Genomic DNA, 24,975 nt, shown 5'->3' with positions numbered 1-24,975 from the left:
GAGTCTCTGTGACCCTGTGATGCTGGGATCCTGAGTGTGTCAGAGCTCTTCAGTCAAGCTACCTCTGAGATACTGGAATCCCAGTGTGACCAAGTTCCTGATGTCCTTGAGTGTGTCAGAGCTTCAGTGTTCCTGGGTGTGTCTGATCTCCTGAGAGTCTAGCTTCCTCTGTGATCCTGCACCTGTTAGTACATCTGTGTTCCTGTGATTCTGTGATCCTGTGGTTCTGGGCATGCTATAGCACCTGGGTGACGGGTTTCATCTACCTTATTTGTGGTCCAGAGGAGAGCACCCCACATATGGGTTCCTTTAGTAACGTTGCCATAGAGAAGACAGAAGAAATGATGGGTTTTTTACTCCTTGGTTTTACTAAACCACAAATTGATCCATTTGCTTAATCAATTTGCTTCCTAATTTCCTTAAGAAAGCCATGGCTTTATTACATTCTTTGGAATTTTCAGTTTCATGTGTGTGTGTGTGTGTGTGTGTGTGTGTGTTTGTTGTGTGTGTGTGTTGTGTGTGTGTGTTTGTGTTTTTGTGTGTACATGCATCCACATACTTGTGCTTATCTACATTCATGAGACTGAGGGTGATGTCAGGAGTCCTTCACAGTCTTCACTTTATTAAGTCAGAATCTGTTAGCCAAAGACAGCAGAGAAAAATGGCTCATCCCACTTCTCAGTTGTTCTTGAGAGAAGCTGCTCTGGCTTCTGAGGCTGGCATTACTGGCAGGCTGCCACCCCACTGGGCATTTAAGTGGGTGGCACTCATTCTTAGAAGCAAAGCACTTTAGCCACAGAGCCATTTCCCTAGCCAGTGTCTACTATCTTAAATGCTACTCTGTTACAAGGGACTATCTTTATAAAAGGTCAGCTCTTGGACAAAATGGAAGTCACCAGTGACCCCTAGTATGTCCTCTGTCTTTGGCTAATCTTCTCTTCAGAACTTCCAAATAGAAGCTGCATGAGGGATCCTCTTTTTAATATTTTGGTTGAATAAACTAGTCAAAACAGTACAGGCTTTAATCTAATCATATGTAGGTAGATGGATTATATATAATCTATATATTTGTATATAATATAAATATATTAGAAACAAAAAAGAAACTTAGAAATTTTTAAAACAAACTAGTAAAAGCATCAGAGACATGAATAGTGACAATGCAAACTTTAATCCGAGCATCCAGGAGACAGAAATAGTAGGCATATCTCTTAGTTTGAGGCCATCATAATCTAAAGTGAGTTCCAGGACAGCCAAGGCTACCCAGAGGAATCCTGAATCAGAGAGTGAGAGAGAGGGGAGGGGGTAGTGAGAGAGAAATGGCCTCCTAGGCACTGGAGTGAAAAGTAGCTGGAAGGACCATTGTTGAACACATGTAAGTTTCAGAAGGCTCCTTAACAGATTTTATAAGTTAGGATTGACTTTAGAACAAGGACAAGGGTGGGGAGACATTCATATTTCAAATCTCATATGATATTTAATGTGTGGGAATGAAACAGTTACAGCAAAGACCTTCACTACTGATAGACATAGTTAGAGAAGGAATGCTAAGCATACCTGGGCCATGGTTGAAACTTGGTGAGGAGGCAGAATCCCAGGGTGCAAAAAGAATTAACTCTATTCGTGTCTAACAAGGGAATTAACAAACAGAAGCAAGTGAGTTGGTGGATGTATGTCAAAAGTCAGTCCCCAGACAGACCACAGGCTGGCACTTTGAGTAGGTGAAAGAAAACAAGTCAGGAGATGCAGAAAGCTCAGTTAGCTGTTTGTTTTTTCACACCACATCCTTCCTCTCAAAGTAATCAAACCCTAATTAAACTGGAAATAACTTCTGAGCAAAACATGTAGTAAGTGTGGGAGAGAGGGAAGTTGTACTTCAGGGACTGAGGCCCTGCAGTGGCCTTCCTTCCCCCCTGACACTGTGACAACATGAAACCTGAAGTCTGCAGTACCTGATGACAGCCAAGAGCCTCACAGGTCCAGACAGTACAAATATGACATGGCAAGTGTCACCTCCCCAGATCTGCCCCAGAGCCTGGCTGCACCACAGAGGTCCAGGTGAGAACACGGAGGTAAGATCTTCATCCCCTCAGCTGTGCTATAGTGAGATTCACTAAAGCAGAAGTTTCTATCTGGATAAAGGGAGTAGTTGAGAGGCTCTATGAGCCTTGGGCCCTCTACATTCCTTCTGACCCTGACAAGGCTGGTCTTTGTGTCCAGAGAGATCAAAGAAGAGGAGTTCCTGGAGATACAGAAATGAAACAGAATTGCTGAGGCATCACTGCCCATCCTCAGGCTGGGGTCAGGACAGAGATCTGCGTGGGTCTTTGCCTAAGGTTACCTCCTTACTTTTTAAAAGGAATCTTTAAGATAGAGAAGATTTTTAGATGTCTATTAAACACTGGAAACAACCATGACACATTCCTGTAACAATCAGTACAAAAGAGACTGAGGCAAGGTAAGTGTGCAAGCCTACCCTGGATTTCATAGGGAGACTGTCGACAAAATAAAACAAACAAAAAAAATGGTTTTGGTCTTCATATTTTACCAACATTGTGACTCCAAGAGTGCCCCTAGTGTTTATAAAGTTTGTCCTTTTTGCTTTTGATGCATTTCCACCTTTCAAATGCATCATGGTTCCTTTTTCATAATAACATTATAACTCTTAACTTAAAGGTTTTCATTTTATGTCCATCTTTAAAGCCTCTAAATTATATCATGTAATATTATATATATGTAACTATAATCATCATATGCCTTATCAGATGTAGAGAACTATCTTTATCTATCTATCTGTCTGTCTGTCTGTCTAAAAACATATCCATCCTGTCTTCTAAAATAATTTTCTATAACAGTTCAAAAATAATGTGGGAGCTGAGTTGCCTCTCCCTTCTCTGACAGTCTGATTCAAGAGAAAGGAATAACATATTAGAAGATCAGCATCTGTTCTCAAATATGATTTAAAGTTTGGAAAAGGGAAGAGAGGACTAAAAAAGGCATAATCCCCAAGAAAGCAAACATTAAACCAGAAGAAAAATGTTAATAATTTCTATATGGAGTTAGGGTGAATTATTACATAGATTTTGACAGGGTCTTCTCTCTGATTAAACACTAAACCTGTTAATGAAGGCTGATATGCTTGCCGTTGCTGTCTGAAGCATATTTCTTTATGTGCAGATACGCAGGATGGTACCATGATTTCTATGACGTGATTTCTATAATTATCACTGATACACGTGATAATTACCCCTTCGGTAGAAAATCTCTGGAAAGGCAGTAACTGACATTTCTGAAATCATGAGGCCACCTAAACCCAAATAGAGCATCAAGGCCAGGTTCATGAAACTCATGCATTAGATCATCAGGACATAGATATTAAGATCAATCCCATGAATTTAACAGGAGGTAGTAAGTGGAGGAGAGACATTCCAAAAACACAAGCCCATGGGGCCACTGAAATATTCCAATTCCTCTTATTTTAGAAAAGGTGTCTAAAAATTACCATAAATCCATAGAAAGGGTAATGGAGCTCCTGAGCGTGAAGACTAACATCCTGCCAAGGTCCAAGTTCTGGAATCAGCTTGGACTGATGTAGGACAAAGCAGCTGCCTGACAAACAGGTTGGAAAAGAAACAGGAGGAGAAGCGGGCTGTAAAATAAACGACATAACTGCTGCTCACAAGGCCCCACAGAGGCAAATGCCACCATGTCCTCTTAGATAGGAGGGTCCCTGCTCACAACTGTGTACCCCAACCTACTGTGCTGCATACAGTCATATTGAGAACTCATAACTCATAAACTACACTCATCAAATGGCAGCAACTAGCACCTCATTAATCCCCTTGGCCCATCCCCTTCATCAGTAGTATCTTGTCTAGAGCTGCTTCCTGCTTCCTTAGATGCCCTGAGGTCATTTACTCGGGTCACAGAGGCCCTGAGTCTTCCACTTGGTTCACAGCTCAAAAACACCATAGGGTTCCTCTAGCCACCCTCCCTTACTGTAACATCGTGGTAATGTAAGTTTTTCAACATATCTTTTAATGATTCCATGTTAACTATAGGGCCTTATTTAAGCTATTTGACTTGACATAGAGGATTATCTTTTAAAAAATAACTAGTGAATATTAATATGGGGTGAAATCACAAAGTAGTCAATATAAAAACTCTTAAAATAATAATATGTAGAAATTGGGGCTGGAGAGATAGCTTGGAGATCAAGAGCACTGATTGCTCTTCCAGAGGTTCTGAGTTCAATTTTTATCAACCACATGGTGGCTCAGAGTCATCTAGAATGAGATCATATGTCCTCTGTTGAGCAAACATGCAGGAAGACAGAACATTCATATACATAAATAAATGTAAAATAAGATATAAAAATTGAAGTTACAAAATATTGAAGCCAAATGCAAATCTAGAAACTGTTATAGTAATGAAGATGCAAGTGAGAAAAAACTATCCAACAAAAGAGTAGGTACTGTGAAAGATGTTACAGGTGTTGAGCAAAGAGTTTCCCAGTGTCTGGGTGCTGTGGGGAAGGCAGACAGGGTCAGCATGAACTCCAAGCTTTGGGGACTGTGAGGGGAAATATGATAAAGTAAAAGGAAAAACAGAGGAAGAAATTTTGGTTGGGCAAACTTGGAGTTCAATTCAACTATGCAGACATTTAAGGAGGACAGTGCATGCACACAGAGAGACAGACAGACTGACAGACAGACACACACACATACATTTGAACCAGTAAATTTTGATACTGTTGAGCTAAAAAATAATAATCTTCTTATCAACTTTAGATTTGAGTATACATTCACAAACTCACTAGTTAGAGCATGCACAATATCCCAGAGTCCTCAGATAAAAGCAGGAGTTTCCAGGACCTCTTCTACAAAATTCTGTGTCCACCACTGCCTCTTGCATGTCAGAAAAATGCTTTTAAGCAAAATGTGTTTTTCAGATCCATGTTTGGCATCATTAATCTTTTCTTGAAAAAGTGTTTGCATCCTGGAAATAAGGTTTTCTACCTAGGAAGTAAAAATAGTTTTGAAGTTTATGATGGAAATAATTGTACTCTTCATGACTATGGTTGGCACTATGGGGAACATTTCTGTTTCTGTGAATTATATGTTCAGTTGGTGGGGAAACAATGAGAAGAAGCCCCTTTACCTTATTCTCATTCATTTGGCTTTTACAAACATCCTAATCCTTCTTACAAAAGAATTGCGAAGGATAATACCAGCTTTTGGTCTGAGAAACTTCCTGGATGACATAGGCTGTAAGATCATTGTTTACCTGGAGAGGGTAGCCCGTGGCCTCTCCATCTGCACCAGCGGTCTCCTCACTGTGGTCCAGGCCATCATCATCAGTCCCAGAGCATCTGGGTGGAGGAGGCTCAGGCCAAAGTCTGCATGGCACATCCTTCCATTCTTCTCATTCTTTTGGATACTCAATGGTCTAATCAGTGTGAACCTGATCCATTCCATCGCAAGTATAAGTCTCAATATGTCACAACATATAAATAATGGAAACTATTGCTATTTTATCCAACCAAATCAGAAAATACAATGGATTGTTCTCTCTCTCATGGTCCTGAGAGATGCAGTGTTCCAGGGTGCCATGGGAGGAGCCAGTGGCTACATGGTGTTTCTTCTCCACAAGCACCACCAGCAGGTCCTCTACCTTCAGAACTCAAAGCTTCTCCACAGAACTCCCCCTGAGCTGAGAGCTGCTCAAAGTGTCCTCCTTCTGATGCTCTGTTTTGTTTTCTTCTACTGGACAGATTGTGCCTTTTCTCTGTTTTTAAGTCTCTCTATAGGAGACAGTTCCTTCATGATTAATATTCAAGAATTTCTGGCCCTTGGTTATGCAATCTTCAGCCCCCTTGTGCTGATTCACCGGGATGGACTTCTACATACATGTTAGCATGCTCGATGAGAGAAACTTTAAAAATCTGTCTCTCCTTTATCTGTTTAATATGTATGAAAGGTCTCTCAGTTCTGCAATCTTATGGGTAAATCAAAGTCCCACACAGCAGTGTAGGCATGTGATCATTCTCAATCTTCCTGGTGACTCAAGCTTTGCACTGAGTTATGTCATCTTAGCAAAGTGCAGTGTTATAGAAATTTCCTTCTCTATATTCTCACCTCTATTTTTTTTTTAAATTTCTTTGTGTTCATTTGCTGCGCATAAATAGTTTGCCTACATGTATGTATGCATATAACATTCCTGCCTGGAAACAGCAGCTTCTGGAAGAGATCATCAAATGCCCTGATTGGCCTTAAGGAAAAGGCTCTTCAACAAAATATGATTGTTGGAAATTGAGCTGGTACCCTCTGGTAGAACAGCCATTACTCTTAACTGCTGAGCTATCTTTCCAGAACTGATAAAATAGCTTTAATTCAGATTTTTAAAGCTGGTTTTACTGCTACCATGACTGGCAGCATGCAGGCAAATTGGGTAGATATTATCAAAATTCATAGTGATTAAATCATATTTGCCTTGTCCTGAACCTGACCCTGAGCTTGCTAAATGTTAATACCATGGGGCTATTTTAAGCTACTTCAAAGTGTATGTAATGATCTATCCCCAGCAAAGATTTTACAAAAGCGTGAAAGAATGACATGTACTTTGTGCATTTGTTGTGCCAAGAAATTGTTCATAAATTTTAACAGACCACCGAGGAGCAATTTCCCATATTTTGTGGTAATCACTTTAGGGTCTTTATTAGAAATGCAAATTTGGGCTTACTCAACCTCAGACCCACAGGATGGTTTGGTGAACCAGTCCCAAAAATCTCATCGGGGCAGTTTTATAGAAATAGAAGCTGGTATGTGTGTGTGGTGGTGGGGGTCAATCCTGGCAAACATCTAATTGAATGATTATGGAAAATAGATAGGTGGGTGCTCTGAAGCAAGACCATATACAATGACAAGTGGTCTGAAAGTACATCTGAAACAATCAGATTAAACTTTGATTAATTGTTGTTAAGAAGTAGCTAGGGACTAACTCTGGCCAAGGACAACCCTTGGGAGTCCTTTCTGGTACTTAGGTGCAGCTTAGATTTAGCTGCAGGCCAAGGTTTTAGGCTTTTTTTTTTTTTTTTTTTTTTTTTTTTTTTTTTTTAAGACGGAGGCCGATTCCAAGATGGAGTAGGTTTGGCCTCTCACTCAGTCCGTAGGAGTCCAAAGCACCAGTCACAGAACTTAAATGTCCTAAAACATTTCATTGGTGTTATATTCTTGAATATTCTCTGCAGGAATAAAGACTTCAGATATGAGATAAACTAGATAGCAAACACATAACAAAGTTTCATTTTACATCTCTCTATAGTTCCTATTTTGATTTTAAAATGCGGAATCACCTTTTATAAGTGACTGGAGCAGGCGAACGCTGTTTGCACCTGCTCCTTGTTAATGCCTGGGTGCTCTGCACAGCAGCATCTGGCTGTCTTTCTCCAAGGTGTGGACCATGAGTCCAGCCCTCGGCCAATTTCCTCATCTATTGTATATGACAAAATCACAAGGTGGGAGATCTTTTCAGTCAAGTATACTTGCAGAAGTGAAATCACGCAGATAGAGTTTTACAAAGCAGTTAAAGAAATCTCTCTGGAATATTTGTTACAGAACAATTCATGGTTATGGGATGGGGCACACCCCAGTTTCTGAGAAACAGAAACCCATGTTTTACAGTCAACAGAAAATAAACTTAGCTACCGACTTAAAATGGTTCCTAAGCACAAAAAGGAGTCAGGCCGGTTCATCACCTACCCACCGCACTTAAGGTTATTTCTCAAAAAGCAACCCAAAACTCAGTAAGGCTGTCAAGAGCCATCTAGGCAAGGCTGACAGCACAAAGCGATATTCTGGAGGTGACACCGCTTAGTGCATGGTCTGCAGTGAACAACAATAAACTGCAAGGCTTTTAGAGAGCTCATCTCCGAATTGATTCGTGTTATTACGCCTTTCCTGCCATTATTAAATTAATATAATAATCCCTGGCCATTCGCCAACCCTATTGAGGAGATCAACGAAGATGTACTATTGTCTTGTAGTGATGCTATGTGGACAAATAGATGACTTCTTAATTCCTAATAATGATTCTATAGAATTCCTAAGTGTATTTTAGCAGTTATTTTTAAATTTTTAAATTTTTAAAAAGGGCTGCAATTAAGGCCCTGCAGATCTTCACACATCATATGTTAATTAATTACTCTAAGATAAAGAGCAAGCATGGAATGGATTTACAATCAAACATTCCTTTCTGGGCTGGTTGTAAAACTATCATATTATAGCTAAAGGTCATAAACTGGGAATGAACAGTTCATTGTAGGTACAAGGACAGAAGGGAAATATTCACGGGATTTATCTGTACAAAACTTTAATACTAATGAAACACTGGGTAAGTGAGTTGCTAACTTAAACCTAAGAATTATAATTTTAAACTCTCAAGGAACCTGTTGAGCTGGAAACAGAAAATGAGTATTTAGTTACATAGCTAGTCTTAATGAAAATTTTCTGTTGTTATTTCTTAGTCAATTCATAATTTGCATTTATGATTGGGCTTGTGAATTTTTGAAAAAATAGCCTTGGAATACCGTGTGATCTATTCTCCTAAAAAGTACAAAAACTGGGAATGATGGCATTAAAAAAGCAGAAGGAAAAATAGAAGAAAACCAGAAGAGAAGCAGAAGAGACAACAGAAAACATCAGAATATAAGCAAGACAAGCTTCTCACTGACTTGGACAAATACAGGGCTTTTCCTAACAGATTTGGGCCTCATTCATTTAGCAATTGAAACGTAGAAGCTTTTCTCTGTGTGTGCAATAGTGATTGAAGCTTATTTTCCATCCAGAATGAGTGAGTTCTTTCTGCACTGGATCTTGAGCTTTTACTTCATCCACCAAACATATATATACTTACATATGCATATGTAAGTATTCGTGTGTTTGTGTGTGTGTGTGTGTGTGTGTGTATCAGTTGATGAGACAGATTGTTGGGCCCAACATAAAAGTGAATGTGTATTTGAATGTACGTGTGTTTTTATGCACATTTGCTTGTGTAAAAGTGCTTCTTTCTGCCAGAGTGACTTTCTCTTCCTAGTTCATAAAAGTGTGAGAAAGAAAGGGGGGAGGGACAGAGGGGGGGGGGAGAAACATGACTACTCATTGGCAGTGATATTTTGTTTATTTTGTCAGAAATGGACACATGGATCACCTCATGTTGTTTACTCTTTCAACCATGTCATTGCCCAACAAAAACTAAAGTTCTACACAGTGTCCCAGCAAAGGACAATGACAAGTGTTATATTCCTGATAGAACTATATGATGCTTTTTATGCTATTATTATCTTTTTAGTTACATTGAGAAATAAATCCAAAGCTTCACAAGTGTAGGAGAACATTCTACCACTGAGTCGTACCCCCTGGATCCTGTGTGATATTTTTAATAAAGAAAATAACTCCAAATGAGAAAAGAAAAGTTAACTGCTCCAAACTTCCCTCTTGTCTGGTTAGTGAGAGGTGAAACTCCAGGCAATAGAAAAAGGAACCTTAAAAGACAGTCCTTTACTTAATCCTCCTGCTGTTGGCAACAGGCGATAATTGCCCTGAAGTCATCCAAGCAGAGTAAATACTATTAATATTAATCAACCTTTACTCTCACAAGACCATGTTTTGTTTACCCACCCCCGCCACTACTGCTCCACTCAGTCAGCTGCCTTCTGGAGAGGACCCAGCCCAGGACACAGCTCCCAGAAAACAGCAAAACCTCCAAACACAGAAAAGTGTAGCAATATCCAAAATAAATAAGTGAGCAGACTGTAGCCAAACAAAAGCACATGAAGAAACTATAGAGTCTCCACCCTTAGTCAACCACTCCTGAACATGGCAGCCACCTTGGAGTGCCTGCTGTACTCTATGTCATCCCCCAAAAGAAAACAGATCACTCCTCTCTCCGCAGGTAACAACAACAACAACAACAACAACAACAACAACAAAAAGACAGCTTACTCTTGTGGCTAGACCCTCATCCATTCAGTCACTCATTCATTTTCAACACTGATGCCAGAGGATGCCGTCCTCTGCTGCATGTGCACCTGGAGCCATGCGTCTCTCCACGCAAACTCTGCTTGGTGTTCTAGTCCCTGGGAGCTGTGGTGGGTTTGGTTAGTTGATAATTTTGTTCTTCCTATGGGGTTGCAGACCCTTTCAGCTCCCTCAGTCCTTTCTCTAGCTCCTTCATTGGGGTCCCCCTGTTCAGTCCAGTGGTTAGCTGCAAGCATCCTCCTCTGTATCAGTAAGGCTCTGGTAGAGCCTTTGTGGAGACATCTAGCATTGTCTTAATTTGTGCTTGATAAGAGGAGGACACAGCCCATTGTGGATGGTGCTCTCCCTGGGGAAATGGTCCTGGGTTCTATACGAAACAGAATGAACAGCTGTGAAGAGCAAGTCAGATGAGCCTCCTTTCATAGCCACAGCGTCAGGTACATTTCTGCCCTGACTTCCTTTGCTGATGTGGAAATCTAAGTCAAGACTTGGATTTCCTTCTCTAAAACATGATCTTACAGACATTTTTGATTTTTGGGAATTGCAGCAGGAACAATGCTGCACATGGCAGTACTCATTACTTCACAGAGATGAACTGTGATGACTGAATGGTTCTCTAACAGGCCTGAGGGTGGCATGCATGACGTCATCTTTCCCACTTCCTCTCACTTGCTAAACTCTTAGATCACATTCCTAAGGCTGACCCCCAAGGTCTATTCCCTTATTTGGTCTCTTCCTTATACCTGACTGAAGCTCCAAGGTCCAGCAAAGGTTATTATTTGCCTGCACTGCTAACCTAGACCAGTGTTAACAGTAGATCCTACCACAGACTTCCTCTATTTCTTCTTCAAGATCACTCCTACAGAAATACCTGCTGTCTTTGTATGTTCCAGAGGCAGCTACCCCTTTAATAAATCTTCTTTGTGCTGAGAATTTGGTGTCTGGCTATGTCTGTCCTGACACCAAGCACCACCCCACCCCCCTTAATTTGATGCCCCCTTAATTTGATGGTGACTTGGATCATAGCTCAGATGGGTCTACAGGACTTCCCAGCTCAGGCAAGGGCGTGGCTGGGGACAGCAGGAGGCTGGGACCAATGACTGCAGGCCCAACTGGGGCTCCTCCTGCCCCCACTTCCACTTCTCCGGCCACTACTGCCTCTTCCTTCTCCTTCAGGCCCAAACCAAGGCCTAGGCCTAACTCTCGAGAAGCTGCTGGCTCTTCCAGGGGAGTTCTCAGAGCAGCCATAGAATCCAAGGGTGGTCCAGGTACCCGAGCCATTGGTGGCAGCATCATGGGTGGTCCAGGAGGCCAGGCAGAGGGGGTCCAACCAGTGCCTGGTGTGGAGGCCTCAGGGCCATAGGCCGGGGGCCACCAGCTGCTCGCCCCAGGAACATGGCTTCTCGAACCTCAGGACTAAACCTACGATCAGTCGGGCCAAAGCCAACTGGACCTACAAAAGGAGGGCTTCCCACCATGGGAGGAACTACTGTGGCTGCAGCAGCTGCCCGGACCTCCAGGGTCTGTTGCACCTGTTGGTAGGTGTTGGTGGTGATAACTGGGCGGATCACAGGAGCTGGGGGGACCTGCATCGCCTCTACCGTGGGCACCGCAGGCACGGCAGTTGGGATTGCCACCACCGGAACTCCCAGTACTTCTTGTTCAAAATGGGCCATCTCCACCTCCATTTCTTTCAAGCGTTCCTCGCGGCTCTCGCCCGGGATGCTGACACCAGGCCCCGCTCCGGCCATCGCTGATGCCATGGCCTTCACCACTCCTAGCCACCGCCAGGGGTTCTCAAGTTTTTGTTTGTTTGTTTGTAATAAACGTAATTTTTATTTTGTATGTTCCTGCATGTGTCCGTGTGTTTCTGTGTGTGTCAGCAGCTCTATATGCCACTCAGAGTCCAGGCCACCCTTGTCAAGTCCTGCCAATAATTACTCATCTCTGTCTTATTTTTAATAACTGTAAAGTTTACTTTGTGTGTTCCTGTGTGTTTGTGTGTGCATCTTGGCATGCATGTGGAGGTCAGAGGACAGCATGTGGGAGTCTGTTTTCTTCTTCAGAGACAGATCGGATGTCTGGGTGTCTGCAGGTGATTTTTCTGAGTCATCTCTCCAGCCCTGTCTATTCTTAATGTTGACCAACCTCTCCATCACTCAAATTAAACGCATCTTTCTTCTCTCAGTCTCCGTGTTCTTACATCACTTCCTTTAGAGTCAAATTATACAGACTGACTTAGAAGGTGTTTGTCTGTTTATGTCAGACACTTAGAAAGGGGCTTTAACAAAAGAGCTATAAGAATATCATAAGCAATGGCTGTTACCTACAGACAAGTCACATTTACATCAAACAGGGAGGAGGAGGGACAGTGAAAAGACCCACCCCTCTTGCAGAGAAACCTGCTTCCTTACCCAACATCCACATCATAGAGCTCATGGTAGCCCATAGCTCTAGTTACCCAGGACCCATGCCCTTTTTTTGGTTTGTGTAGCAACTCTACAAATGTGGCATTTACTCATAGAGACACATACTCATAAATAAAAATAAATCTTCATATTGGAAAAACAATCTAAGTAGTAAGCTAAAGCACAAAATGATACATACCACTTAAATATTTTGTATATACAGTGTAACCATTCAAAAATAAACACCTATTAATCATTGTAAAGTAGGCCCATGATGTATCCAACATGTTATAGGGGTTTCAATTTCAGTCAGGTATGACTTCCTTTTATTTATTTATTTTTTTAATTATATAAACCCATCTCTAACAATTCAACAGTATCATGTTCAGTGATTATGCCAATAAGGAGTTTTCAGAATGTATTGATCAGATTCTTAGCATCATGTTAATATCTTACGGTAAGGACCCCATGTAAGAAATTAGGCAGAGAATCCTGCATTAATTGAGTGTGGAGTCAGATGCGACTGCAGCTCTCTGGTGACACAGAGAGCATCCGGCCAGTGACAAAGGGCATCTGCTTCAGTCACACTTACTGATTCACTTTGAGAAAGACAACATAGCAACTAGAGCCAGACATAAAATGAAACTTTACTGTGTACTTGTTATCTGATTTATGCTACATTCCCAGTCTATTCCTGAAGAGAACATTCACGAATATAACACCGTTGAAACCTTTCAGAGCATTTAAGTTCTGCGAATCCTATTGACTAACAACATGGTGCATGTTATTCTTTCACAATTCTGTAAACTCCTCTCCGTGGATGGATTCTTATAGACACCTTGAATAATCACAAACTAGCCTCGTGGTGCTAACACTTACCAAGGACAATGTCAGTACAAATAAGAAATTTTTTGGAATACCATGATCAGACTATGACTTTTGAAAATTTGCGAAATCTATTGGCAAATTGATTCCAGTCATGGTAGTAATAAGACCAGTTTTACAAATTGTAGTTAAAATTGGGCTGGCACGATACCTCAGTAATTAAGAGTACTGGTTAGCTTTTAGAGGCCCAAGATTCAATTCCTAGGAACCATATTTGGACCGTGTTGGCGGCTCAGACTGGGCTCCAGAGGTGTGTGGGGCTCCGTATCAGAGTTGGACCTGAAGAATGAGACCTCAGGGCCAGTAAAGACATAAACCATTTTTTTTAATATTTACAGCAACAGAAATTGTCACATATAAATAGAAAAGCTTGACAAATTGGGACATTTAATGGTGAGCAGGTGGAACCCATGTGGGAGGATGATTTAATGGTGAGTGGTTAGAACCCATGTGGGAGGATGATTTAATGGTGAGCAGGTAGAACCCATGTGGGAGGATGATTTAATGGTGAGCAGGTGGAACCCATGTAGGAGAATGATTTAATGGTGAGTGGTTAGAACCCATGTGGGAGGATGCAGTGAAACTTGATAAGAAGATGAGGAAACAGGTGTGAGAGTAAGAACACTGCGCAGCTCTGACGTCTAAACGGGATGTTTGCACAGCTGTGAAGGTAGAGGACACACAGGGGACTTCTGTACAGGAAGAGAGCCATCGCCCTTCATATAAACCACTACTCAGTACCATTGACCCACTGTGCAAACCCATGAGACTCTGAAAGACCGTGTCACAAAGAGAGAGGGACGGAGGAGGAGGGCACAGGTTGAGGGGAAGGTGAAAGGTTGAAAATCAGAGGGGAGAGAAAACCCTAACCTCACTGTGAGGATGACACTGAGGACAGGAAGTTTGGTCCCTGATGGAAAGACAGATGAGGGGCAGTAATAGATAACAGAGAAAGCAAACATCCAGACCAGAGACAAAGGCTTAAAGGCCTGGCAGGCTTTTTCTCTTGCCATGAAGACCCCCTGCCTGTGACTGGTCTCAGAAGCTAGAGGCTAGATCAGGACAAGTTTATTCCACAGTTGTCGGCCCATCAGCCTCCTTTCTTTCTTCAGACTGACCATGTTTACAGTAGGAGAGAAAGACCCTCACGATGTTCGGAACAGTCAGCTCTTGAGCAGACAGTGGGCTTTGGCTTCTCAAGGCCCAATTTGCTTTGCAGAGGGTCCTTCTCTGAGTGTGTCCTCACTGTGTGTGTGTCCTTCTCTGAGTGTGTCCTCACTGTGTGTGTGTCCTCTGAGTGTGTCCTTACTGTGTGTGTGTATCCTTCTCTGAGTGTGTCCTCACTGTGTGTGTGTCCTTATCTTTACCAAAAGCCCTTTTTATTCTGTTTACTGTGTTTCTCTTTTTTGTTGGATATTTTCCCTGCCTCTACATTTTTTTAACTGTCAGAGAAAATGAACTCAATCAAGACCAGTGATGACAGTCATGTGATGACTAAAGAAACTCCACTGTATGCTGGGCATTGGACATGGTACCCATCAGCAGGGTTTTTTTTACTGCAGTCCATGAAAGATAAGCCCTCAGTACCCAGTCTCAGTGACTCCCATGCCAAGATTCAAGGACTGTTCCAAGGTTGACTTGACTACATCAACTTGGCAAAGCAGATCAGCTGTTGCCGTACTTATGGAGATGCTCAAAGTCTTCCTGTGTTTCCACCTTTAAATATACTTCCCTCACCTGCCTTCCCATGGTAGTCTCAAGTTTGGCTCAGACCCTGTTGTTCTTATAGTAGCATTAATAAATTATACTCTGTACTGAGTTTCTGGGCCTTTTCCTGGGTCACAAACTCTATGACAGTAACTGTAGCATAGTACAATACCCAGAATGCATTGCAACTCCAGATCTGATCATGCTACTGGCTTCTGTGATCTAATAGACAGATTTGTAGCTTATTAGAAAGGTAGAAACTATAAAGAGGAATAAACAATCAAGAACATGTCATATAGTTTGTGGTTGAAGCTTTCTCCAGTGGGTGGTCCTGGGACTGATGGTGACAGTCAGGACCATGCTGAGGTGACAGGCAGAACAGGTAGAAAGGTTCAGAGACATTTTTTCCAGGCAAACCATGCTTTCACAAACATTTCTAAAATTTTGTGAAAGAAAAAGAAACTGTGTTCACATGTCTGACCCACTATGCACACGGAGATGGAGAGCAGAATTGTGTTTCTCTTTGACAGGGAGGTGGGGAGTAGCTGTTGGTCACAGGTAAAAGGTTGCTCTCAGGTAGAATAATTCCATGGGTATGGTGCTGTGGTGTATGTGTACTAGGAGTTAACTGAGATTTAGGGGACGCTCACTTTATCCAGGAATAATAACAAAGGACTGTACGTGCTAATTTAGTTTATCTGGGATATTTTAGATTCATATAAAATACTGTGTGTATTGGAATAAAAACTTAATATTCTATGTCTCTTTCTCCATTCAAGGAGCTCATAATATTTCAGGATAAAAGAGACATATGAGATATCCTCAAATCATCTACTATATCAAATGTCATATCTAATGTACCTTGAGACTTATACCAATAGATAACATTGACCTACTCTTTTTTCTCTTTCCACATAAATCAATGAAGAAGGCCACTCCACCCTGGGATCCATCCTATTTCACAGACACCAAACTCTGATATTATTGCTGATTCGAAGAAGTGCTTCCTGACAGGAGCTGGTATAGCTGTCCTCTGAGAGGCTCTACCAGCACCTGACTGACACATATATAGATACAGTCAACTATTGGACTGAGTGGGGTCCCCAATGGAAGAGTTAGGGGAAAGACTGAAGAAGCCAGAGGGGATTGCAACCCCATAGAAAGAAGAGCAATATCAATTAACTGTACTCCACAGAGCTCTCAGGGATTAAACCACCAGCCAAAGAGTATACATGGGTGGGTCCGCGGCTCCTGCTACACCTGTAGCTGAGGACTGCCTTATCTGGCATCAATGGGAGGGGAGGTCCTTCGTCCTGTGGAGGCTCCATGCCCCAGTTTATAGGGATGCTTGATGAGTGAGCTAGGAATGGACTGGTGGGTGGGGGAGCACCCTCTTAGAGGCAAAGGGGAGGACAGATGAGGTGAAGAGGTTGCAGAAAAAAGACTGGAAAGGAGGACAACATTTGAAATGTAAATAAATACAATAATTAGTAAAAAGTAAATCAAAAAGGACTTCTGGAATATTAATCATTTTACACATGATGTTTGTAATCTCATACCTATGTTATCTGAATGATACTATAGAATAAATCTTCCTGCTACAGTTTAAAAACAAAAATAAAACTGCACCTATTGAATACTGATTATATATTGCTTTTATTTTTAATATTACAAAAGAAATTATAGAAAAGAAAATGGCATTATATGGAAATGTCCCATGAGGCACTGATCTCTCATTCTCACTCGCATTGCCGCTCTATAAAAAAGATGGTGGAACACACTATGTTAACCCAGGGCCTTTGAGAGACAGCCCTCCTCCCCAGCCATGCACCTAGTTCAGTACACTCCGGAAGAAGTGGCTGTTTTAGTCAGGATTCTCTAGAGGAATGGAACCAAGGGGATGAAATATATATATAACGTTATAATTTATTAAGTCAGCTTTAAGTAAGTAACAAGTGCTAAATCACAGAGGAGACTGTGAACCTCAGTATTTTATTGGGTCCTGGAACCTGTGAGCCTCACTTGATGGAGAAGACTCCCCATACATAGCCATCTCTCACTGGAGGCCATAACTGGCATGTGCCTCAGTCCTCCCACTGTTCCTCCAGAAACCTGGAAGTTTCTTAGAGAACCACTAATTCCTCTCTCAGCAAAGGAATCAGCCCCAGCAGCAGGACGAGAATAAAACAACTCAGAGATAGGAGGGAAGACAAGCAAACGTGAGGCAGGATGGTCTTCCAAAGTCAGGTGGGTCTTCCCACATCAATCAAAATGGAGCAATTCCTCAGGTGAGGTGCCCCACTTTGGTGACTCTAATTTGTGGCAAGTTGACAGAGAATCTAACCATAATAATGGCCTCCAACCTATATTATAAAACATTAAGAATCTAGTTCAATTTAGCAAAAAGCAGCATTTTAGAAACCACCAACCTGGCCCATCTCATGCTTTAGTCTAGAGGGTTTAACTCTTGAACCAGGGAAGGAACTCAGGCAAACTTTGCTTTCCCCAGGCAAGTGCTCAGCTGCAGAAAGAGCAGTCAATCCCACACCCTTCAAGATCTTTTCGAGGTTTTTTTTGTTAATCCTGGGGAGGAACTGCAGTGAGCTGATGGGCAGCTTTGGGGAACAGCCCTTCATGGCCCTGCATCTCTTCAGGAGTGTCACTCCCACAGCTCAGAGCAGTCAGCAGCCTCTCTGGGATGCCTGCAGTGCAGTGTCTTGAGGATGCTGGGTTAATACAAAGAAATTGCATCCGGAAAGGACCCTCTGGGTCCTCAGTGGCTGGATGCTGTTAGTTCTTGGCGGCACCAATGTCCTGCTGCTTGACAAAAACGTACCACCTTGGCTTCACCAAGCAGATTCCCAGTGCTCCCTCGGCACAGTGGTTCCAGCCAACAGGGTACATCTGCACAGCATATGAGGAGGTGGAGTCTGGGATTCAGGGGACAAGGAGGCCCAGTGAACACTGGGATGTTCAGTACAGGTCATTGTGAGTGGCCAGGAGCCAGAGGTGGAAGCGTGAGTATGAACAATCTGTCAAAGAGGTACTTACACATCAGTGTGCCAGTGAGGCCTGGCCCGGAGCGTGATTTCCAGACCTTCCACGGCACCATGTGAGAGAAGCGGTTTCCCAGGCTCTGTCATCTAACCTGGTCATGACCGTCCCTGTCCATCAACACCAGAGTCCTTAGATTTGGAACCCAGCTCTATCATTAGTTACTGACCACAAGTGTCCTGCTCCGGTGACGTCACTTGTCTCACTGTCATCTTCACTCTGCCCCGCAAGCTCCGCTCACCCCCACCTACCCTACCTTGCTCTCATACCCTGGATTTGAGGGGGTGAAAGATGAAAAGTGAAGATGGTAAGAATCTGCTGTCCACCTTCCTAGAAACCCCAAATGTAAGAATGTGGGGTGCTAGACTTATGAAAATAAAATGTATTTTATAATATTTAGTTTAATGTTTGGATACACTAGAACACTATGGCAAAGGTCAGTTTGGTGGGGAATGCCTGTAATTCCAGAATTTGTCATCCCAAAGTACCTCAAGATCATACTGTGCTACCTACAGGCTGCAATGTCAGCTTATGCTACATAGCCACCATGTCCCCAACTCTAAAATTCACCAAGGTAAAACTGTGTACAATGTACATACCTTTAGCTCATAGAGAAAAGCTACAGAATGTAATTTCTACACTTCTCAGTGAACATGCAAGACATTAGGAATGCGGACATCTCGGCTGATCAGAACATAGGGGCTGAAAGTAGCATAACCGAGTTCTAAAAATGTTTTAATATTTAGTACAATAGACTCATGTGTCACTGTAAAACCTGTGTAGAAAGAGAGAATGAAATCTACCCAATAGAAGAAAAGGAAGCAGGTCATTAGGATGAGAACACTCCATGTAGCTCTGATCTCAGGAGGGGAGTTGTTGACAAACCTGCAGCTGTAAAGGTAGAGGACTCGCTTGTGGTGCTTATACAGATGGAGAGCCATGGACCCACTGCTCCAGCCCATCATGCTCTGAAAGATGACATCACGAAGAGCCATGAGAGAGAGGAACAGCCACTTGATGATATGTCTGGATGGCAGCATATAGCAGTGTCCTATGTACATTTCAGCCACAGATCTGTTCAATCCACTGCCTGCTTTGATGTAGGAGAGCAAGTTGGAGCTTATGAGAACATTAACAAACCAAAAAAGGAGGAGAAAGGGAAGAACTTGCCACAAGGTCTGTGGTTTGAGCTTTGTCAAAAGGGTGGTCCTGGGACTGATGGTGACAGCCTGGACCACACTGAGGAGACAGGTGGTGCATATGGAGAGGCCCCGTGCCATCCTAGCCAGATAAACCACAGTTTTACAGCCAATATCTCCTAGGAAGTTTCTGAAATAAAACATTGTAGCTACATCTCTGACTCCTGTGCTACAAATAATGATCACATTAGAAAAAGCCAAGTGGATGAGAATAAGGTCAACAGGCTTTTTCTCAGTCCCCAAGACAGAAGTGTGAACATATCTCACAAATACTAGGATATTTCCTACAATTCCAGGTCCAGCAAGAAAAACAAAGACTATTGCCTGCGTAATGTTATTCCACTTCATCTTCTGACTTTATGAACAGCACTAGAAAAAAATTATATGAGAATCATACATAATACTTACCTTGCTTATTCTAACAAAAAGAATGTTCTCAACTATGAAAACATACATAGTTTTGTGCTTTGTGGTGCCTGATCATAGTTTGTTGTTCTTGTTTTTGTTTGTTTGTTTGTTTTGTTTTTATTTTGGTTGTTTGTTTCCAGATTGTTCTTTTTTTCCCATTTTCGTGGCAAGGATGAAGGCTACAATCAGGCCATAAACTTGACAGTTTCCTGCCTTTCATAAAGATCCTTCATCCCTTCAGTTCATATGACCATGCTCTTCCCTGGCAAAAGCTTAATGCATGACATCATTTTTGATGCTTTTCAAGACAACAGTCCTGAGCAATGGCCTGGTGGGCTCCTTTCTTTCCCTTTATCTCACCCAGTGTGAGCTCAGACTACAGCAATGTGTTCTTCATCCTGATCCTCTTCACTGCCCCATATGCAAACATATGATTGTTAATATTGAACTAATAAAACATTGTCACACTAACAAAAACCTTTCACTTCTCAGAAAGTTGTGCATGGTTAAGTGGAGCAGGTTCTCAGGTGAGATTGTATGGTATCTCCTCTTCCCAGGCCCCTAGACCATAAATTATATAGAGGTTAGGGACTTAGGGTATGGACATCTAGGTTAATGGTTTCAAGTTAGTATTAAGTGTGGTAAAAATTGCATTCCCAATATTCTTAGGTAGAATTATACTAAAAGTTAATTCCTTTTGACTTCTATTAATCATGTTATTGCCCTTTCTTCTGAGAACACTTCCCCTTAAAAAACTCTAGGAAAACTGTTCTTATAGTCTTAACAAACATATGGCCTCCCTTTTGTTTTAAGATTGGTCCAATCTATTGACACTCTATCAAAATGCCCCAGCCTCTGAGTCCTTCCCAATATCTCACACCCTGATTGCCAAATTTTATGAATAGTACTTTTTAATTGTGTTTTAACCCTTTATATTGCAGGCAAAATGAGCCTTTGAAGCAGAAACTTATTCTATTTGCTTCACTCTTCATAATAACAGAGCATGTCACATGACAAACTTAATTTGAAACTGTCCTCTATGATTTGGTGTCTTCACATCAAAATTACTTCTGAATTACTTTGAAACCGCTCTTATAAATGTAACAATGGAGCCTGCCTCCCACAGGAATGTGGAGTATCCAATACTGATCTTTGTTCAACTTCTCTCCCTTGTAGCACCTGATGCTACAGTTGTATCTCTAATGCTTTCCCTGCCCTCAGAAGAGGATGCTGCCCCTATATTCCCTCCCTTACTTCACTGGACAATGAACAGGCCTCAGAGACACCAGTTTGTGTGTCTTATGTAAGTATTAGCGTAGTGCCTGCTCAACGAAGCTGTTTGGTTTTAAAATTTCACTTTAATCAGAGAGATGAACTGACAATCCAACTTTGAGAAACAAAGTTTCTCAAATTTGAGTTGGGCTCTTTCCTGAATATTGATAAAGCTCAGCATCATGGATAAGTCAGTTCCCTTTGAACACATTTACTAAGTATTTAGCATTTCCTCACTTGTGCAGTGATGGGAACTTCCAGGCTTCAAGAACTCACTAAAGTGCATGGACTATTCTTCAAGAAACTTACTCACAATCCTTCATTTTCTCTCAAAATCCTTATAATTCAATAGTTTTTAAGATGTTCCTATATGATCACTGAGATGTCAGTAGCAAAACATGTAGATGAAATTGCCTACACACACACACACACACACACACACACACACACACACACAGACATATTCCAGGTGATTGGAAAGAGATTTTTAAATACATATTTAAAAGTTTTCTCAACCCTCATTTTTCTAGCATGTAAAAAATAACAATGAGCAATCTGTGTGAAACTAATCAAGTCAGGGTGTTCTTTTAGAAATTGCCCATGAGTGGTAGGGGCATAATGTGACATCCAGATACATGAGAGAGAAAAATCAGTAAACTAGAAAAAATAAATTTTAAAATTCACAGGCTCAAGATTTGTAAACTGTCTCTTAAATGCTGTCTGTCTTTTGTAATTGCTATATGCTGGGCTTTGGACATTTTACTTGGCCCCTTTAAGACTCTTTAATGTAGGAATGGTTATTTGTACCAGTGCAGTGAGGATCGGGTAGAGCAGAGGTACATAGTGCATAGGACAGTGTCTGCCCAGTGTTAAACATGCTCTAATAGCCATTGCTCTAGGATTTTGTGTCATGTCAGCTTCCTGCACAATTCTCTGCAATTTCATTGTCTTATGCTCTGAATCAGAAGAGATAAACTTCAGTAACAGTAAAGACATAAGAAAGAAAGGCAAAGTCCCCATTCTGAGAAAGCTAAAGGGCACCTGATATAAGACACTGTGGAGTAGAACCTCTCACTCCATGAGGACAAACACACACACTGGAGAAACTGCAGAGAGAAAAAGCTTCCCTACACTAGAGCTGAGATTTCAGCCCATGTCTCCTGTTCCTGCCTGGGCTGTAATGAGCATCTCTGGCTCAGTGCACCACACACAGCTGCACTTGGCTCCCTCACGGACATGGAAAAGATCCTAGATGGCAGGTGGGAATGAGAGACTGTCTTCTCCCTAGATATTGTTACCTTCCTCTTTCACAGGGACAAAGGAACCCAGGCCCTCTCTTCAACCACCTCCCCTAACAATCCTGACCTCACAGCACCTCTGTGAAGGTGAAAGGCAGCTTCAGTCCACTGTGACATGATGTGACACTCACCTGCAGAGTCTGGGCAGGGCTCAGGGGTGTCCTCAGAGCACAGCCAGGCCCTGTTTATTGTCACCCTCAAGCTCTGTGCTCATAACAACTGTCACTGCTAATAGGTGTCACCTCCTCCAGGGGAAAGGGCTCCTTCTGCAATCTCCATCCTGGATGCCAGCTCTGTGCTCTCCCTGGTGCCCTGTCATTTGCTGAGCCAAAAACTTTCTGGTCCTAATTACAGTGCCTCTGGTGACAAGGGGGCTGTGAAGATGAACAGTAACTCAAGATTCCTTGTGAATGTGACTTTTTCCTCCTCTTTTCCCAAAAAGCCAGGAACTTAAATGAGAAAATTCTGAGAAACTGAGGGAGTTCCTTTCTACTAAACATATCAAAGTTGAACAGCACCAGGGCTAAAGAGATGAATGGTTAAGCCCTTGTTGCTCCTGCAGAGGACCCAGGTTCAATTCCAAGCACCCATATGATGGTTCACAGCCATATATAACTCCAGGGGATCTAATGCTGTCTTCTGACATCCATGGGCATCAAGTGCACACATGATACACAAACATATATGCAGGCAAAATATACACAAGTAAAACACACATAAAAGGGGACAAACCTAATAAAAATATAGTTCAAGAGTCAAAGTCATTTAGTGTCTTGTTTTATGCTGTGGTGTCCCAGGAGAGCATCAGGGAGACTTTTACAATATGTGTCTGCTTTTTCTGATGACTGCATTTATGCAGAGGACTCAGATGCCCTCCTGGTTGAGATTTTCATTTCTACTTTTTTCTCTTTTTTTCTTTAAATTATTGCTGGATGTCTAAACTGGATTGTTGACTTTCTGGTCTATGTCCTGAATTTCTTCCATCCTGCTTATCTGAATCATTTTTAAGGTCACAGATTATTTGAAAAACAATTATTTTTTTGGTTCAGTTTTTAAACGTTTCATTTTCTCATATAGTATGGTAGTGTGAACATAGTGAAACACCCGGGTAGATTAATAAGAGAATGTTGTCACTTAAATCCAATTCACAGGATGAAGCAAAAAAAAAAAGTAAATAAATAAATAAATAAATAAATAAATAAATAAGCATGAAAGTGACACATTGGAGCCCAGGAACACATTAGCTAAATTATCTAAATAGACTTTCCTAAAGTGCAATGGTGCAGCCAGCACCATAAAGCAGGACACAGCAGAAGATGAAGGAAGTGAGTTCCCTGAGAAACCTTGATTTGAAGGTTCTGGATGAAGCACTGAGATGGCCTCGTGCAGAGTCTGCCCTGTAGCTGTCAGGAGAGCAGATCCTGAACACAGGGACAGATGCTCAAGACTGCTGGGGACATATGTCAGTGGAACGTCATCATTCTGTCCCCGGGTACATACCTTTCCCTCTCAGGTAAGGAAGGAAGGTCCTGGGGCTCCCCAGTTTCTGATCATCCAAAGAGAGACCAAAACTTGTGCTTCTGAGAGAAACTGATATGAAAATGAATCAATGAACTATCAGGTCCACTCCCCACGAGGAGTAGACAAACACTTGCCAAGTTATAGCCGGTGACATTTGCTTGGTGATGTTTATTTCTTAGCCACCATAAATATCAGCAAAACTTCAGTTTCCAAAATTGTTACCATTTCAGGGAGAAGGAAGATTCTGTAGAATCTTAGTGTCTGATAGACAATTTCGTCTTCACCCTCCACAATTACTTTATCTCTCAAGTTATTCCGTGTGTAATTATTTACATGTTCCTATATCATTTTTATGTAAGTTTGACATTTGTTTACAGATTATTTATATACTTTGCTTTGGGATAGATATTGAAAAAGAAATAGAGTTCTGTGAAGTGCCCTGTATGATTTAGCACAGGAGTGTTCATGAAGATCATGTTTGCTTGTGTCTATACTAAAGTAGTTTTTCTTCAATTCTATCCTGTAGTCTTTGAATGTAAGGTTTCATATAAAGATCTGTGATTTGTCTAGAACTGCACCTCATATAAGATGAGAAACAGTCCAAGATTCATTTTTGATATGTGAATTTCTAAATTTTCCAGTCGTATTTTTAGTTTTAGTTTTGTTTTGGGTTTTTTTGTTGTTGTTGTTGTTGTTTTATTTTATATTTCTTAATTATTCCCAATGTTAGGAGCCACCTAGGAATGCTTGCTGGTATTTCCTGTCACAACTACATAATGTATTGATTCCTGCTCAATAGCCCACCCTAGTGGGATGATTTTCTGCAGATCAACAAAGATACTATCTTGTACTATCTTGTAGTGATGCTTCATAGACAAATGGATGATTTCTTAATTCCTAATAATGGTTCTATAGATTTCCTAAATTTATACTAGTAATTATTTAACCCTTTATAGAAAGAGATGCAACTAGGCCTCTGTACAATTTATGCGTTAGTTGCACTCGGATAAAAAGCAGGTTTGAAACAAATTTAAGACCAGGGAAAATATTCTTTTTAGGCTGGTTGTAAAACCATTATTGGATAAATAAGTGTCATAAACTGGGCACTGGCAATTTATTATAGATGCAAAGGCAAAAGAAAAACATTGACAATTTATCTATACAAAGCTACAAAACTTATGAGACA

The 24,975-nt window shown here is 41.5% G+C and overlaps 1 protein-coding gene and 2 pseudogenes across 3 annotated transcripts; 1 reads left to right on the top strand and 2 right to left on the bottom strand.

Moving 5' to 3' along the window:
• The first annotated feature begins 5,076 nt into the window (after window positions 1-5,076).
• On the top strand, window positions 5,077-6,008 carry LOC308422060 (putative vomeronasal receptor-like protein 4; annotated as a pseudogene). The gene has a single exon. The product of its transcript is annotated as a putative vomeronasal receptor-like protein 4 (transcript).
• A 5,049-nt stretch (window positions 6,009-11,057) lies between these two features.
• LOC308422059 (RNA-binding protein 42-like) lies at window positions 11,058-11,788 on the bottom strand (annotated as a pseudogene). The gene has a single exon. The product of its transcript is annotated as an RNA-binding protein 42-like (transcript).
• Window positions 11,789-18,735: 6,947 nt separating this feature from the next.
• Window positions 18,736-19,638, bottom strand: LOC308421873 (putative vomeronasal receptor-like protein 4; the record flags this gene model as incomplete). The annotated part of the gene is made up of 1 exon (XM_080918346.1): window positions 18,736-19,638. The coding sequence occupies one exon, from the start codon at window positions 19,636-19,638 to the stop codon at window positions 18,736-18,738; it is 903 nt and encodes a 300-aa protein (XP_080774472.1).
• Between the last annotated feature and the right edge of the window lie 5,337 nt (window positions 19,639-24,975).

Source organism: Micromys minutus (assembly GCF_963924665.1).
Source record: "Micromys minutus genome assembly, chromosome: 6".
Classification (NCBI taxonomy): domain Eukaryota; kingdom Metazoa; phylum Chordata; class Mammalia; order Rodentia; family Muridae; genus Micromys; species Micromys minutus.
This window is presented reverse-complemented; position numbering and strand designations above follow the sequence as displayed.